At 43.4% G+C, this 18,957-nt stretch overlaps 1 protein-coding gene across 14 annotated transcripts in view; it reads right to left on the bottom strand.

The window, feature by feature from the left end:
• The window catches only part of DUSP16 (dual specificity phosphatase 16), a 78,331-nt gene that overhangs the window by 31,852 nt on the left and 27,522 nt on the right, over window positions 1-18,957 (bottom strand). For 6 of the 14 annotated variants that reach the window (XM_045073393.1, XM_045073392.1, XM_045073394.1 and 3 more), the window contains 2 exons: window positions 8,227-8,818; window positions 7,058-7,196 (listed from right to left, as the gene is read on the bottom strand). In XM_045073393.1, the coding sequence (XP_044929328.1) occupies window positions 7,058-7,196; window positions 8,227-8,454 (367 nt within the window). In that variant the 5' untranslated portion in view covers window positions 8,455-8,818. The remainder of the gene's footprint in view (window positions 1-7,057; window positions 7,197-8,226; window positions 8,819-18,957) is intronic. The other 8 variants (XM_045073399.1, XM_045073398.1, XM_045073401.1 and 5 more) reach the window with 2 other exon arrangements.

Genomic DNA, 18,957 nt, shown 5'->3' with positions numbered 1-18,957 from the left:
CCTGCAGCAACCAGGAGGAGGCGCACAGAAGTGAAATGAACTGAGGCTAGAGAGGTAGGCAGAAGCCAGCCATTCTAGGGCCTTGTGAGTCTGAAGGATTTGGGAATTGATCCGAAAAGCCAACGACGCGTATTAGGCCAGGGAGTTATATAATCTGGATTACATTAAAATATAAAATAAAAATACCACTTTGGCTCCAGAGTGAGTAATGGATTGTAGGTGGCAAGGCAGAAGGTAGGAGAAGCGCAGTGAAGAGGCTCCTGGGGCCCCCGGAGTAGGGGAGATGCTCTCGGCTTGACTCGGCTGCTGGCAGGAGAGGAGGCGAGCAGGCGCCCTGAGAACTCAGCAGACAGACCTGGGGACTGGGAGGCAGCAGGGGCTGCAGTCCAATTCTTGACAGCTCACAGATTTGTCCTTCTGGTTTAAAGGGCTTGCATAATTTGACTTCATTTCTTTTCAATGGCCACTTTGCCTCTTCGCAAATAAATCCACTCTAGTCCCCCCACTGCCCCCTAAAATCAAAGTTCAGTCTTGACACTCTGAATCGTGTTTCTCCCCCAGTCTAAATGCCCAGGCCCATTCCCCTCCAAATCGTACTCATCCTCCAAAGTCCGGTTAGAATCCCAGTGCCGTAACCGAATCCTCCCAACCTCTGCTGATGATACCCCATCACACCGCGAAGTCCACGTCAGACATGCTTCCCCAAACTGGTGGCTAGGTTCTTCAAGGGCAAGGCCCAGCCTTTTGCTTTTCTGGTGGCTTGGCCCAGGGCCCAACCACAAAAGTGCCCATGAAGCCCTGAGAGGTGGACTGGATGAAAGAAGTCCTGGGCCTAGTGCTTCTCCAGAACCACAGGTGACACGACCAGGGCAAGGCTAAGGCCATTGTGGTCATCGAGGCTGCTGTCCCCTGGCTCATGCAGACGATCAAGATGAGGAAACAAGGAAACATCTGCAATCTGGCTTGCGGGCCATCTTTAAAAAAGACCTAGCCACAGCTGTGACTTCAGCACCGGGAGCCGGGGGCAGTGACATAAACCAGCTCACAACACTGGCAGGCAGCGGCCAGAGAGAGACGATCCAGGCAGCGGGGCCCCAGGCCAGCTGGGGCTTGGGCGCACAGCTGCCAGCGAGCAAGACAGCACCGGTGTTTGGTCTGCTTTCAGGGGCTTTCAGTCTCTGCAGCTTTTTAAACCCAAGAACAGCAACTCCGGGGCAACTTAGTACTTTTACTGAAACCCATCCATTTCCATCTCCTTTACCAACTACTGCAGGATTTGAAATGGAATGACTGAAGAGGCCCCTCTCTAGACAATAGGACAGAAATGTCAAACTGGGTCACAGAACTCATGGTAACAATAGCACGCACCGTAAAACCTGTCACCAGCAAGACAGGGCTCTACCCTACTTTCCATTAGGAAAGACAGTGAGTCCACTAAACCAAAGCCATATCTTTATTATACAGATCTACTGACTGAATCTAGGTCTCTGTTACATTGAAAAAGTGTAGTCAAATATATTTTTACTCCCTCCTGGTTCTAATGAAACTAGAAAATCTAACATAAAACAAAGAAATGTGTACTTGGCCTTTAACCACTGCAAACATTAACCTAAGACCTTAGCTGTCTTCCGAGACAAAATGTTTGTAAAAGCCCTTAGCATTTTACTGACACTGCACCTAACAGTAAATGCTTAATAAATGGTATCTTCTATCATTATTCAGAACTACCCTTCAGCATAGAACAGAGGAGTTAGACTTTTATGTGGGGATCACCCTGGCTAAAATAATGTAATATTTTTAAGAAGTTTTATAAACAGTATATTTTCATACACTGCTTCATTCCATAAAATGTGGAAGTAAGAATAGGACTCTGAAATCCACAAAGAGTCCGAGAAAGGGCTACCATGAAAAGTGCCTTCAGTTCAGCCTCCTGATGAAATTCCACAAGACTCTGGAATTACTGCTGATATGGGCCTTGGGCCCGTGGTGGGAGTGAGCTTGGGAGAGTCACTCAGGGCTGGGTTATTTTCCTTGTATGTAAATGGAAGGGCTGGAGTCTGTGATTCACGTGTGCTGTTTTGCTGGAGGGTTGGTTATCCTGTGTCTCATCAGAGGACAGAAATGAGTGCTGCAGAGTTAATTACTGTGTGGGTCCCTTTTGCTTTTACTCAGAATCACAGCAGTGAGTAAAGAGAAGGAAATAACAAGCATTTCTCATCTTTAGGTTGATCTTTATTTCTATGAACAACCCATCTATTCTCTTTTCTCTATGTTAGCTAGAAATTAAAGTCCAAGTTTGGTATTTCTCCTTTTCTCTTCTAGATTTATGACCAGTCTGGTGCCCTCAGAAATACAACAGACAGGGCACCTGGGTGGCTCAGTGTATTAAGCCTCTGCCTTCAGCTCAGGTCATGATCTCGGGGTCCTGGGATGGAGCCCCACATCAGAATCTCTGCTCAGCAGGGAGCCTGCTTCCCCCACACACACCACCCCTCTGCCTGCTTACTAGTGATCTCTCTGTGTCAAAAACTTTAAAAAAGGAGGGGACACAATAGACAAAGGCAAGTAGAATAAAATGATACATGGTGAATGAGGCCAAGAAACAGGATTATTTTTTAAAGAGAACAAGTTTTCTGACCATTACCAAGACAAAAAAAGTTGATCAGTAAGTCAATGGTGGCAACTATTTGTTTTCTAACTCAGAAGGATAACAGCTTTTAAGGGAAGACAGCCACTACAGAGACTCCACGGGCATCATCCAAGCCAATCCTCACAACCAGGACCCTCCATGATGGTCATTTTTGTGAAACAAATGTTTATGACACCCATTCTGTCACTCCATTCATTCAAATTCTTTGCCTTGTTTTCACAGATGGCTGTGGGAGCATACACGCATTTTTAAACTGCTTATTAAATAACGGATTTCACAACTGCAAAAAAAAATGGAAAAGATGGTTTTGCCATCACCTATACAACAATGATGATGGAGAACGTCCCAAAGGGATCCAAATTCATTCTTTCTTATCAGATGAGGCTGCTACTGGTAATTAAACCCTTTACTCATCTGGGGGTAGAATGATGCTATGCTTTGGCTCGGCTTGATTATTGGGAGACTTCCTAATGGCTAAACAGAACAGTCAATTTATATTCACCTTTAAGAATTTATAGAAATTATCACAACCATCTCAGTTTATATGGTTTCACAGACTTGTATCTTCCTATGAGTAGAGTGAGATCTCTAGAGCTATTAGCTTTTTATCAACACTCATTATTTAAGGATCAAATAAAGATACACACTATTTCATCATGGTATTTTTATTAGCTTTTAAAATCATGTTTAAATCTACTTAAATAGATAGAAACATTTTCATATTAGATACTTTTCCCATAACAGCTATATGTTTGCTCTGACTGAATATACTTTGTAAATCATTTATTTCAAAACAATCTCAAGTTTTCACTACACTTTCAGATTAGTTCCATCACTGTTTAATACAATCACTTATATTCTACACTAATAGAATAAATCACATGAAATAGAAATGGGACAAACCTACATGTAAGCTAATTTATACATCAAATATTTACTGAGAACTTAAGAAGTTCTGGGCCTTGTCAGGGAACACAAAGATGAAAACGACATAGACCTCAGGTGGAAAAAGAGAATCTAGTAGGGGAGTTAGGCTAATAAATGAAAAACGATAATATAAGATTTAAAGAATATTTTAAGATAATAATGAAATATAGTATATGGCTACCAAATTAATCTTGGGAATACTGACTGGCTTAGACGAGGGAAAAATTGGTCAGGCAAGGGTCAAGGTGCCAGGCTGAGGAGGCCTGCAGATGAGGCCAGTATAGGCAGAGTTCATTGCAGAACCAGGGTCCAAGTTTCAGGACTTGAAGCCTTAGTAAAATGGTCTCCCCAATAAGCAGCTGCCCAAGTGACTTAAGAGAACCCCTTTCACCTGAAAGAAACAAGTTTAAGGGATGCCTGGGTGGCTCAGTCGGTTAAGCATCTCCCTTTGGCTTGGGGCACGATCCCAGGTTCCTGAGATCAAGCCCTGCATCGGGCTCCTTGCTCAGTGGGGAGCCTGCTTCTCCCTCCCTCTCTTTCTGCCTGCCACTCTCCCTGCTTGTGCTCTCTCTGTCAAATAAATAAATATATCCAATCTTTAAAGAAACAATATTGTTTAATATTGTTTAAAACATTATTGTTTTAAAAAAACAATAGGCTAGCCCCATCCCCAAACAGGACCTGTTCCATATTAAGGAATTAAGCCCATTCCAGTAGAGCTTCCTTCAGTAACCTTGCCTTTCTTTATGTCCCAACAACAAGGTCCTATGGGTAGGTGTGGGTCGCCACTTGTTGGAGGGAGAAGCTCATTAAAACACTTCTTCTGGGGCGCCTGGGTGGCTCAGTGGGTTAAGCCTCTGCCTTCGACTCAGGTCATGATATCAGGGTCCTGGGATCAAGCCCCACAGCAGGGAGCTTGCTTCCCTCTCTCTCTCTCTGCCTGCTCTCTGCCTACTTGTGATCTCTGTCAAATAAATAAATAAATCTTTTTCAAAGATAAAAAAAATAAATACTTCTATCAGTTCCCTGAGGATGTCTTTTTGTTCCCCTTCTCTAAAGCCATTTTTTCCCCAGGCAAGATGGCCCTGAGAATGGAAATGGAATTTGGACCACAATCCTTTACTTCCATATCTAATGGCCATTAAAAACCATCTCACATCTGATACTTTCTTCCCAAATAATCTCAGAGTAGCTGACAGCTCTAAACCCATGGAGAAAGCACCTCGAAGAAGTCACCGCATCTCTGTTATGAGGCTGACCACCATCTCCAACTGCTGAAACCAACAGGGGCAGTTGGCAGGGGAAGCAGTCTCCAGTTACCCTGTCACTGTCTGTAGCACCTGCGAGAAGCCTGCAGGCTTTTCCAGTTATGTCCCTCCCGCCAACAAAATACTGAAGAAGCATCCGTCATTATGTCCACAACCCTGAACATCCCAAGCAACTGGACCTTGACAACAAAACGGGCTGCCAAGAAAGGACAGGGGAGCTTCCCTGGCATTCTCTTCCACTTACCGCTCTTCTGCCTACTCCGAGGAACAGACTCACTACCGCAGGGAATTTCCAGTTAGTCAGGGGCTTCTAGGTGGCTGGGAGGCTTTCAACCACCCAGAACCCTCACTTAGGTATCGTAAGAGATCTGGCTGCTCAGAAACTCCCAAACAAGGCAATTCAATTTAGTCCCTGAAGCCACCTCCTAAACTAAAAGATACACAGGATTCTGGGGTGTGGACCAGGATATGGTGCCATCAGTACATTCAGTGTGGTTCTTGGTGCTGCCAGGATGGACTCTCATTCAGACCCAGGCAGCACCTCCTGTACGACATGGGAATGTCAGGGTGTTCTGACTCCGTGTGTCATTCCACATGTCAATCCACTGCCGGCCCAATCTAGCCGCAGACTGAAAGCTTTCTCCTCCTTGTCCAAGGAGTGCTCCTCCCAAAGTGATGCAAGGCTGGTAAGAACCTTCCCAGGGAACTAAGGAGTGCTCTTTGTTAAAGCGGGGAAAGAGTATTCAAGGAACTAACCCCCCTGTGCTAGAAACTCAGCAGGAGCTCACTCCTGTGGGAGTGTCTGCTCAGCCAAGCTGTCGGAGTCAGAGCCCCCCACAGGGAAAGTGTCTCAAACAAGAGGGAGGTGGGACAGTCACTTTGCCATGAAGCACATCTTGGTGGATCCTCTTTAAGAAAAATCCTGGTCCTATTAATAGCATGCCAAGGTAAAGTCCTCACTGTGCCTACAAGAAGCACAAAAGGAGTTCTTAAACTCACCACATCAGTTTAGTGGAACTCCAGTAAAAGTTGTGTTCACCACAGCACAATCCCAGGAAAAGAGCGCGCCTATCAACAAGAAACCAAGCCTGATACTCTAATTCTCAGTCACAGAACTCCAAAAACTTCTAGGTGTCTTGGCTTTTTCCCCAGGATGCTAACAGAAAGACCAGGAAGCATCAGAGCGAGAGCAAAAGGTGTGGCAGCAGATGCTCAGGAGACAGGAAACCAAGCCTGCTTTCTGAGACCTGAAGCAAAAGCTGACTAGCTAGAACTGAAGACTCAGAAATCTTATCTGAACTTTCACAGAGATGAAGTATTAACACACCAACACCTGATTAATCCGATTCTCTGAAAACTGAAACGTTTACACTTCTAAAATCAAATGCCAATGACATCAAGTTCACGGTACCCTCCTTACAACAAAAGACTGAGGTGTGAAAATGATAGTATCAACTATATTTTGTTTTCTTAGATCACATTTTTAAAAGCCCTCTTGCCTTCCATGGTAGCAGAATCTGCAGGACACAGCAGCTTTGTGTTAAAGGTCACTGTGCATTGTCACACTGTATTCCCCACCTGTGAGCAAAGGATGAACACTGCTTTGGAATTCAGTAAAATGGAACTTGCTCTTAAAATACTTCTTCCCAGGTACTTTATAAAATCATTTGCTTAGTCTTTGCAAACGGAGATCTTTTTCAGTTGTAAAAACAAAATGGTAATACACAATTAAGTGAGCTTTAAACTGTCTCCCTAATCACTAGAAGAAATAGTTTATACGCATTCTCCCTGTCATTGCTCATAATACGTCTGAGAATGGTTAGCTGATCTGCTGGAGTCCCCATAACTCTGTTTAATAAGAATTTGACACCATGACACTGGTCTGGTTCTTGCCACTGGGGTGGGAAACCAAGAGCAGGAGCTGAGAGGTAGAGCGTTTCGTGTCTGCAGATCCCAGATGAATGGAAAAATCCCCGTGAGAAGCAGCACACAGATCTATGTGACATTTCTAGCTAACAAATCCCAAATGAAGAGGCATGTGAGCTAAGTGACAAACACACAGACTATTGTGGAAGAATGGTGTGTCCATTAGAACCTATAAATAAGTCCACTTCCCCAGGATACTCGCAGCTGCGATGACCTGCTGTGAAACGCTGCTTACCGGGGCGCTCCGCAAGATACAAAGTCCGCTCAAGTCTGCCACCAGCCTTACCGGCAAGCAGGTGAACGGAGCTGAAGCTCTTCTCCAGTTTACCCAGAAGTACAGTGAGAAAGCAGTCTGAAGACAGAGAGGCAACATCTTGGGAGCTCTGGTCGTAAACTACAACCCTCTGACCGCAGTCGATATCAACCTGCAGGGCAAATGTGAGGCTGTTAGGAAGGAAGCTGCAAGAGTAATCCTGGAGGCCAGCAGCGGCCTCACCCACCACTTTCAGGTGATAATCTGAATAAAAAGGACATGCAGTCAATGGACTGGATAAACCTAGCATACAAATGGTTTAAATGCTTGTCTACACATCTACACAGAAATAGCATCAGTTTTGCTTTTAAAAGTTAACTTTTAAAAGCAAAGATTACAGATTAACTTTTAAAAGCAAAACTGATGCTATTTCTGTGTAGATGTGCTCGAATCTCCTTGGTTTAAAATCTTAAACGCTATAAAAGACTAAAATTCATGAAACAAAATAATATGCAAAATAAACCACCAATCCTTCAATTAAAGAAACATTTTAAAAGGTTTCTACTTAACAAATCAGCTGTTTAGTAAAATTAAAACATGAACCCATTTTTATTTCTGAAGAAAAGAAATAGCTTTACCTATCACAAGGATGACATTTTGGAATCCCAAAAACAACCTTCGTTGAAGATAAATTATATCTCTAAATCCTGAACAATGGTACCTTCCCTCCCCACAAATAAACAGCACTTCTAATATAACTAGTTTCCATTTTCTTCCAAGGCACTTGAAAAGAATGATTTCCTTTCAGTAAATCTGTAGATAACACAGAATAATATATATAGTAATTACTGATACATATACTATAAATTATCATATATTAAGTTACTAATAATTAATATCACATTATCAACTGTTACTACTTATTAGTGTTTAAAATTTTTTTTAAAGTTTAGCAAACCATTAATAGGAAAACACAGCCCTTGACCAAATTAAAACAAATTATCCTTTCTGTATAGTTTAGAATTATTCTTAAATGTGACTGTGTGGTTAGTAAATCACTTTGAGGTATCCCTAAGGTACCAAAGTTTAAAAAGCAACGAAAACTTCCTCAAATTACTTTTCCCCTTAAAAGCGAGACCTTGTTTTAAAATTCTTCCTCATTCAGGGTGTCTGTTTTAAAAAGAAAGAAAGAAAGCACTTACCTTCTGTTTTGCCGAATGCTGGATGAGCTCTGTAATTAACACTTTGTCCTGTTGCAACCTTCGCTTCATAAGCTTGGAGCAGTTGATATTAATGGCTTCCAAAATGTGGGATGTATTGTACTCCACAAATGGCCGGCTATCAATTAGCAGCACTTTCTCTGTTCCACTTTCCAGCAGAGCCACCAGCCTCTCAGTAACAATTTGAGTTCCAGTCATCTCATGGGCCATGACAACAATAAGTCTTCTTTTCCCACCTCCTTCTTTAATTTGCCACGATGATGTAATGGTGGTGTGCTCAAAGGCTCAGCCACTCCATTGTCCTACAAATGTATGAGGTCAGGCTGGTGGTGACTGGCAAAAGGAGAGTTAAACCCATTTTCAGCAAGAGCCCTCCAAGTGAATGTCCCTTTCTCTTTCCCCCGTTGATGTGCTCTTGCAAAGCACTCTCCACAAAGCAGCCCCTCACATTTGATTCATAAAGAGATGACTGGAATAACCATCCACAACAAAAGATGCTCTGGGGCGGCCAGTGCATTACATCATTCTTTACCTTTGCTCCTCGCTCCAACAGCTTTACACTGGGCTGAAAATCCTACATGAAGAGAGAAAGAGACAGAAAACAGAACACAGGGTCAAAGAAAGAGAAAGAGCATCAGATTAGCGAGAGCATATGATTCATAATATTTACTCCATTAATCTAATTCCATACTTGATGCACTGCTTCACTTGAACAAACAAAAAGAACAAACAGGCATGGCTTCGGAAAACCTACTGATGATAATTCACTTTTATATCAAAACATAAAAACTCAAAGAAGACAAGAGAAGACATAATCATGAATTATAGTGACCTGGGGCCCAGAACGACATGCTTGTAGCATGAGACTGACAGAGCTATAAAAAGCTACTTGCAGTAATATTTTTTTCCAAATGGGGCTCCTCCATTTTATTTGCTTATTTCTTGAAAAGAGCACAGAACAACAACAGTCTAAAATACAACCCGGTAAGCAAGCCCACACTATCAAGACAAAAAAACCTTTTCTGATGGCCTGAGAACGGCATGTGAACACACGTACACTCACACATACATGCACCAGGCACCACAGCAGCCCCTGTAAATGGCCCTTAGGAAAACTTTCCATACATTTCAGCTGCCTTTTAAGGAAGAGAAGGAGCAAAAATGGCCGATATCCCTGTCATACCAACTGCTGAGCTCACTGCTGGGGGCCTGGGATGTACCCAGCTCCAACCAAGGCATTCTCACAGCTATGGCCCTGGTCAGTCCATCGCCCCATACCTTGACCCTTCACAGGCTTACCCCTCATTTTCTTGCACCTCATTCTTCAATGAAGCATTGACTCTTGGCCTTAGAAACTCTCACATCTTCACCTGGGGCACCAGGTCAACAACTACACAGCAAACACGCAGAACCCTTAGCACCTGACCCAGTGCTTTCCTCCTCTTGCCAAACTCCCACAAGTGACCACCTCCTCACGGACACTGGTGGCAGTTTTGTGCCCAGAGCTCGGATCTCACCCTGACCTTCAGCACTGTCAGATTCCTAGCTCCCTGGCCCATCTCCGCTCACAAGCCACCCTCTGCTACATCTCACTAGAAGCCCACTGCTGGCATTCACCTTCTACAAGGGAAGCTATGCAATGGCAGAGATTTTATCTCCTATCTCCATAGTGCTTTGCAGAGAAGATACTCAATTCACGGTGTTGTAAGGAAAATCCTCCACAAATGATTTAAAATACAGAATAAATATCTAGTTAACAGATTTCCGATCAGGATAGCAAAACCCTCAAACATCACTGGATCCTGTTCCCCTAATGTCAGACTTACAGATGAGGAGCTGGAGCAGGGAGAAGTACAGGGAGGATACCGAGAGGAGTAGCCCTGCCACTTGTTACTCAACTCTGGAAAATCATGTAACGTCTCCAGCCCACGTGCTCCTCATCTATAAACTGTAGCTACAATGCAGGTCTTGTCTCCTCACAAAGTCTGTTCGGAGGACAAAATTATCCAAGTTATCTAAAGGCAGTAAAAATGCAACTACTTATGTAGAAAAAGGAGGGAAACTGCTCTGAAGATCCCAATGGCGGCCAGAGCTGCCTTACATCCGGAATCTACCAGACCTCATTCAGCAGATAAGCGCAGGGGCAATTCCGCCCTCCTGTGTCATCCAGCCTCACCCAAGCCGTGCCCTCCCTCTCCGTCAGAGCAGACTAACACGGAGTTAGAAGGCCCCTGAGAAATCCTCTCTCCCGGCCCCTCGCACCTGACAAGTCAGCTCCACAGAACACACCGCTTGGCCGTTTCTTGTCTTCATTATATTAATGTATTTTTAGTATAGCTGACTGGCAACGAGGTACAAAAATCATCTCTATCTTCAACGAAGAAACTAAAACAAAGAATCTGTACAGTGAACCAACGAAGATACTCTGGCAGAGTGCCTACAAGGATGCAGCTTCGAACCGAGTCCCCACCGCTCAGTGACAGTTCACAGCAGAGTGAAGTCCTGTACTCAGATTGTCTGATCCCCAAACCAGTGCTCCCACTACTGAGTTTCCCTGTTTTCCCCAAGTACCCATTCCCATAATGAAGCTGGACTGAGAAAGAAAGAATGGCTCAACTTGTCCACGAGGGTGCCCTGGTGGCACAGAAAGTGGAAATCTGAGAATAGGAGCAAGCTGATTCCAACAATGGCACTGGGTATCCGAGTCTGATTGGCTCCTCTCGATGATAAAATCCGGATGGGACAAAGCAGTTATCTGGGTTAGCAGATCAAGGGACAAAGGGAGGGAGAAGACAGCAAACATGCAAAATTGAATTAGAAAGTTCTCATCTTTGCTTCCCTTCAGCCAAATCTCCTAAGCCCAAATCACCGAAACCAAAGATAGTCTACAGCAAAGTTCTACTGGGCAGAAAACGGACTCCTTACCCAGAGAACCAGAGTCAGGACTTCCAGATACAAAAAAACCCTTCCCCTGGCCAAGAAAAGATCTGGGCAAGGTGACGCTAATGCAAGGATGCAACTGAAGCAAAGCACTGGATGTGAAATAAGGATAAAGTCACAGCCCTTCATGTCATACTGAGGCCAGCTAGAGCCCTCCTGTTACAGTTGTTTTGGTTTTTTTTTTTGACAGACAGAGATCACAAGTAGGCAGAGAGGCAGGCAGAGAGAGAGAGAGGAGGAAGCAGGCTCCCTGCAGAGCAGAGAGTCAGACGTAGGACCCTGGGATCACGACCTGAGCCGAAGGCAGAGGCCCCAACCCACCAAGCCACCCAGGCGCCCCTCCTGTTATAGCTTTATGCCCAAACTCTGATGTTCTGTAGTCCCAAATCCATTATGAGAGAGGCAGAGCCCTGCCAATGGGGTGAGCGGATAGGAGAACAATAGCCTTAAACCTTATTTATTTAAAGCTACAGAATTTTGGTTAAGTCCTCATCCTAGGCTACAACTCTAATTTAAAATTTTCTGGGCATTCACTGTTTATTCTGAAGAATGTCAATACCCTGAGATCAGAAACATGCCTGTGATAGTTTTGTTTTTGAAAACTTTTGCACCGGGTAGGATTTAAAAGATGACAAGAGAACATTTCTATTGTCAGCAAAACCACGAAGCTAATCTTACCCAAAATTTCTACAAGAAGTCAAAAGGAATAAACATTCTTAGACTGAACCGTAAGGGCCCAAAGGCATATTACAAAATCCAGGGCACACCCAGCATTACTATTTATTAATTTACTTAAACAATTTTTAAAGTTTTAACTGTTTTCTTTACTTAAAAAAATAAAATCTCAAAAGATAAAAGGAAACTCCACTTCCAACGTGGGGCTCAAACTCATCACCCCAAGATCAAGAATCACACTCTCCAGAGATGCCTGGGTGACTCAGTCGTTAAACGTCTGCCTTTGGCTCAGGTCATGATGCCAGCGTCGTGGGATCAAGCCCCACATCGGGCTCCCTACTCAAAAAGACGCCTGCTTCTCCCTCTCCCACACCCCGCTTGTGTTCCCTCTTTGTGTCTCTGTCAAATAAATAAATAAAAATCTTTAAAAAAAAAAAAAATGACACACTCCACTGACTGAGCCATCCAGGAGTCCCTTTTCTATCCATTTTTTTAAAAGATTTTTAATTAATTTATTTATCACAAGTAGGCAGAGAGGCAGGCAGAGAGAGAGGAGGAAGCAGGCTCCCTGCTGAGCAGAGAGCCCGATGTAGGGCTTGATCCCAGGACCCTGGGATCATGACCGGAGCGGAAGGCAGAGGCTTTAACCCACTGAGTCACCCAGGCACCCCTCTATCCATTTTTAATAGATAACAAATTCACTGGTGCAAAAAAAGGTATAAAATGTATACATACCATGAATATATACAGTTTATTGTATGTTTGTTACATCAACAAAGCTATTAAAATTTGCCACGATACTGAAACCCAACAATTACATTAAGTGAAAAACAGGAAAGCACTGAAAATCCTTCTCCTACCCTGGTCCCATCTGCCCAGGTCCTCCCCTGCCCTATAGTGGAAACCACAGTGAATAATTTCTTCAGATTTCATCCAAAGATTTTTTTTTTTAATGAATACAGAATAAGATACAAATATGTAGTCTTTCTCCTTTTCCCCTCTGTTCAACTGGTTACACAGTACATACACTTGTTGTGCATCCTGCTTTCTTTCACTTAAAACACTATAGTGTGACTTTTTTTCTTATTGCCCTCTTGGCTGCCTGGGGACCATGGTGAGGAGCCCTGCACGCCCTGCCCCCCACCACTGGACACCCAGGAGGTGGGACAGGTGGCCGGAGCAGCTGGAAGACTCTTCTGAGGAGACTGCCATTGACGGGATCCCCCAATCTACCATCAAGGAAATCTGGGTGGCAGTAGGCCCTTCAGAAGACAACAAAGATAAACTCAAAATGGATAAAAGACCTCAGTGTGAGGCAGGAATCTATCAAAATCCTAGAGGAGAAATTAAGAAGTAACTTCTTCAACATCGGCCACAGCAATTTCTTTCAAGAATGTCTACAAAGGCAAAGGAAACAAAAGCGAAAATGAACTTTTGGAACTTCATCAAGATCAAAATCTTCTGCACAGCAAAGGAAACAGTCAACAAACCAAAGAGGCAACCCACGGAATGGAAGAAGATATTCGCAAATCACACTACAGACAAAAGGCTTATATCCAAGATCTATAAAGAACTCCTCAAACTCAACACACACAAAAGAGATAATCACGTCAAAAAATGGGCAAAAAACATAGACATTTTTCCAAAGTAGACATACAAATGGCTAACAGACACATGAAAAAATGTTTATCATCACTAGCCATCAGGGAGATTCAAATTAAAACCACACTGACACCAGTTAGAATGGCCAAAACCAATAGACAGTAAGCAACAAGGATGTGGAGAAAGGGGAACCCTCTTAACACTGTTGGTGGGAATGCAAGTTGGTGCAGCCACTTTGGAAAACAGTATGGAGATTCCTCAAGAAATTAAAAATAGAACTACCCTATGACCCTGCAATTGCAGTACTGGGTCTTTACCCCAAAGATACAGATGGAGTGAAAAGATGGGCCACCTGTACCCCAATGTTCATAGCAGCAATGGCCATAGTCGTCAAACTATGGAAAGAACCAAGACGCCCTTCAAAGGACAAATGGATAAAGAAGATATAGTCCATATATACAATGGAATATTGTGCCACATTTTGAAAGGATAAATACCCAACTTTTGTATCAACATGGACAGGACTGGAAGAGATTATGCTTAGTGAAATAAGTCAAGCAGAGAGGGCCAATGATCATATGGTTTCGCTTATTTGTGCAGTATAAGGAATAACATGGAAGACATTGGGAAATGGAGAGACTGAACTCTGAGAAACAAACTGAAGGTTCTGGAGGCAAGGGGGGTGAGCCTGAGGGTAGGTATTGTGGAGGGCACATATTGCATGGAGCACTGGGTGTGGTGCACAAACAATGAATTTTGGAACACTGAAAATAGAGAAAAGAATAAAGACAACTGGGACACCTGGGTGGCTCAGTGGCTTAAGCCGCTGCCTTCGGCTCAGGTCATGATCTCAGGGTCCTGGGATCCAGTCCCGCATCGGGTTCTCTGCTCAGCAGAGAGCCTGCTTTCCCCTCTCTCACTGCCTGCCTCTCTGCCTACTTGTCATCTCTCTCTGTCAAATAAATAAACAAAATCTTTAAAAAATAATAAAAGAAAGAAAGAAAGACAACTAAAGAACCCTTTTCTATGCATATAGTGAAGTTTTCTATTTCTCTAAAAAGAAGTCAAGAAATCAGTATTTTTCAGACCAAAGACTAGTAACCTTAACCAGGGCCACTAAAAAATATTTGCAAAGTTTCCCACTTTCAGATATAAACATTTTTAAAAACTAGGGTGCCTAAGTAGCTCAGTTGGTTGAGCAACTGCCTTTGGCTCCGGTCATGATCCCAGATTCCCAGGATAGAGTCCTGCATCAGGCTCCCAGCTCCATGGGGAGTCTGCTTCTCCCTCTGACCTTCTCCCCTCTCATGCTCTGTCTCTCAAATAAATAAAATCTTTCAAAAATAAATAAATAAATAAATAAATAACTTTATTTATGAAGGGAAAGAGATAAGCTACAGGAACATTTTAGTATAACAAAATGACTATACAGGTCAGTGAACAAAATGGGCAAATCCCCTTAAGAAATGCTAATTTTGGTATATTTTGTATTTACCAAATGATTTTAGATTTCAATTATTAATATTAACATAAATTATTTGGGAATCTTTCCCTTTAGTATACAATTTTTAAGTTTATGCATAATTTATTTCATGTTTTAGATTTCATTTGGTTACCTACGGAAATTTATCTATGATTTTATTATGGAAATCAGTGGAGTTTTATTTACTGAAATTCACTCTACTCTGCAGAGTGTCAATGAAATGAAATATACCACTGAATTAGTTATGTCAGAGGACCTTAAGCCAAACATTATTTTAATGATAAGATGAGCAAGTGGAATTTGTTTTCATTAAAAAAACAACATACGGGGGCGCCTAGGTGGCTCAGTGGGTTAAGCCGCTGCCTTCAGCTCAGGTCATGATCTCAGGGTGCTGGGATCCAGCCCCGCATCAGGCTCTCTGCTCAGCAGGGAGCCTGCTTCCTCCTCTCTCTCTGCCTGCCTCTCTGCCTACTTGTGATCTCTCTCTCTCTGTCAAATAAATAAATAAATAAATAATCTTTTTAAGAATAAATAAATAAAATAAATTAAAAAAAAAAAACCATACGGGGACACCTGGGTGGTTCAGTCGGTTAAGCCTCTGCCTGGATCTCAAGGTCCTGGGACCCACCTCCGCATCGGGCTCTCTGCTCAGCAGGGAGCCTGCTTCTCCCTCTCCCTCTGCCTGCCTCTCTGCCTATTTGTGCGCTCTCGCTCTCTCTCTGACAAGTAAATAAATAAAATCTTTTTTAAAAAATAAAAGAACATACAGTCTGACTATACAAAAACCAGTATTGGCATCTAAAGCAATTAGCTATAAGGAAAAATTTTTTTCTTTTGATTTTCTTTCCTACTCATAACATAGCCTTAAAGCTGGTGCCCAAATAGAAAATTTCTTAATGATTGTTTTTAAATGATTCCATTGAGCATCATCTCCCTCCTACTCTAGAGGAGGTGTTATTTTTTTCAACTGCCCAGGCAAGATCCTGGCTTCTAGGCTGACACTTCGTATATCCCGCCAGAAAAAAGGTGAGAACCTCTCCCACACACAAGCTCCCCCTTCTACCTACCCATGGGTTATTTTCTGCCAACGGCAACAGCTCATCTGTCACCAGGCCCCGCAGCCAGGGCTGCAGCGGGTGGGTAAGGGATGCCTGCTGGCCTGATAGGTGGGACCCAGGGCGATGCAGAGGCTGCCTCTCAGAGAGGCACACTGCCATTTTAAACACTTCCTTCACAAAGAAATTCTCAGAAGGAAAAGGATCCTATGGCTATGGGGTGCTTAAACCGCCTGCTCAGCAAGGAGAGTGACTGAGCTTTATTTGGTTGGGCGTGAGCTCAAGTTCAAATTCTCAGAGAATTTATGGATGGGATATAATCAGGTAAGAAGTTCACTTTTATTAAACTACAACCCAGCCTTAAATTTTTTTTTTCCTCCTATAAAACTAAAGAACTAGAAAACAAGATACACTAAACAGACTTTCGGCAGAACCTTAAACATAGATTTTCAATAAGAGAAAACTGACCAAATCAAAAGGGAAAAAAGCAGGCTATCATGTCTGGAAACAAGCAAGAAATCTTTGACTTTGACTGTCTACACTGATTAAAGCAACTTTGCCTCATATGCTGTGGGTAAACCCTAACAAAAATTCTGAAGTCTGGCATTTGGTAAAACACATTCAATAAAAACCAACCAACCAAACAAACAAATAAAAAAAACCCCAAAAAACAAAAAACAAACCACCCTCACCAAAGCCGAGTAGACTACATGAGCTTAATGTATTTTCAGTTGCCTATTAATGTCTTGACCGTTAATAACAGTGTGGAGATTCCTCAAGAAACTAAAAATAGAACTTCCCTATGACCCTGCAATTGCACTCCTGGGTATTTACCCCAAAGATACACATGTCGTGAAAAGAAGGGCCATCTGTACCCCAATGTTTATAGCAGCAATGGCCACGGTCGCCAAACTATGGAAAGAACCAAGATGCCCTTCAATGGACGAATGGATAAGGAAGATGTGGTCCGTATACACTATGGAGTATGATGCCTCCATCAGAAAGGACGAATACCCAACTTTTGTAGCAACATGGACAGGACTGGAAGAGATTATGCTGAATGAAATAAGTAAAGCAGAGAGAGTCAATTATCATATGGTTTCACTTATTTGTGGAGCATAACAAATAGCATGGAGGACAAGGGGTGTTAGAGAGGAGAAGGGAGTTGGGGTAAATTGGAAGGGGAGGTGAATCATGAGAGACTATGGACTCTGAAAAACAATCTGAGGGGTTTGAAGTGGCGGGAGGGTGGGAGGTTGGGGTACCAGGTGGTGGGTATTATAGAGGGCACAGATTGCATGGAGCACTGGGTGTGGTGAAAAAATAATGAATACTGTTTCTCTGAAAATAAATAAATTAATTAAAAAAAATAATAAATCACACATTTAGGACTTTAAACCTGGACTTTCAGTAGGGCAACTAGGGTAGGGCTCTTAACACAAGAGGTTTCTTCTTTACACAAAGAATTTACAGGTAGCTTTCTTTTTAAAATTAATATATTTCTTGACACTCTTAAAAATGTATTTCAATTTATAGTTTCCAAAATAAACCCACTTGATGCATCACAAATGAAACCCAGGACGACTCTCATTCCTCTCCCTGGAAAAGCACAGATTCTTTTAACCAAGTATATACAGCAGCCTGGTCACTATTCTGAGCTCCTAATCAGACACGCACAAGACTCGAACACATTCCAGGCGTGGCCTTCAAGCCTGGACCACACCTGCTTCCAAGGCCCTGAGGCTAAAAATAACTCTGGGGCCTCCCACTTGGGCCAGCAGCCAGGCCTGGGGGTAGCTGCAGGCCCCTTGCTCAGCTCCACTACCAGCAAAAGCAGGGGCTGCATAACTCTACAACCACAAAAACCTCCATGACAGGCTTCTTTCCCTCTGTGCCAATCACCTCCATCCAAGGCCTGCTCATTTTCTTTGCCCCTTCACACCAAAAACAAATCTGGGAATTTAGAAACAAGTAAGGTTTTATGATGTATTGTTTTTAAAAACAACAACCACAACCGTGGACCAGAGACTCAGGAGAGGATACAGGAGACCTTGTTCCTAATTTCAGCTCCTCTAAAAAGACACTAACAGGGCACAGGAAGAGTCATGTGACATGTGGTTTCTCCACCTGCAAAGGAAGGACTCCTGTCATCACGTAACACCGAAGAACCACTTCGCTAAGGATGTGATGATACCATGGTCAATGGGCCTCAGTGAGGTGCCACCAAGGGACAGCGCCCCAGGACTGGCTAGATCATTAAGCCATCGTGGTAAGGAGTTACAGCTTATGTCCCACAACACAAATCCAAACAGGTACCTCCTGGGCAAGGGGTAGGGCAACTGTTCCAGATCATTTCTTCTGTGATGAGGGATTTCCAAGGTTTGCTCCAAGACAATGACTTCCACTTCTCAGCCAGCCCCAAGGCACAAAGGAGCCCCTTCAGGTAAAATAAAAAGGGAGGAAGACCAGGGGCAGAGGAAGATGGGGCAGCAGCACTGTTCCCTTGGGGCTTCTAGGCTGTGCTCATTTAAGTCACTGCCTCTGTCCTCACACTTCCCCTTCCGGGCCTGGGGAGCTAATGATGACAGGAAGCCGCACCACAGGGCAAAGCAGGTGGCAAGGCCAGGACCTGGGTGAAGAATTGCAGTGCCACAGGACAGCCAGGAGGCTGAGCAGCCGCGATAAGAATCACAATCCTCCCTGTCTTCATCCTAGAGTTCCTTTTCCCACTCTGCCTTTTTCTCTACCTTTTCCCTGTAATTTGGCTCCATCCCATCCTCTAACTGTAGACCCCCCCCATTTGTTTTCAGAGGCTCTGCTGTTCCCCTCTCTCCCCCTCTCCCCTTCATTTCATCTCTCCTTTCATGATGATAACCAAGACTCTTCTCCGGCTAAGCCCTTATCATGAATCTGCTCTCTGTTTTGAGGGGAGAAGTGCCAGGACCTCAATAAGGGCTG

The sequence above is a fragment of the Mustela putorius genome, unplaced genomic scaffold, assembly GCF_011764305.1.
Source record: "Mustela putorius furo isolate JIRA1106 unplaced genomic scaffold, ASM1176430v1.1 tig00537227_pilon_pilon_pilon, whole genome shotgun sequence".
Classification (NCBI taxonomy): domain Eukaryota; kingdom Metazoa; phylum Chordata; class Mammalia; order Carnivora; family Mustelidae; genus Mustela; species Mustela putorius.
This window is presented reverse-complemented; position numbering and strand designations above follow the sequence as displayed.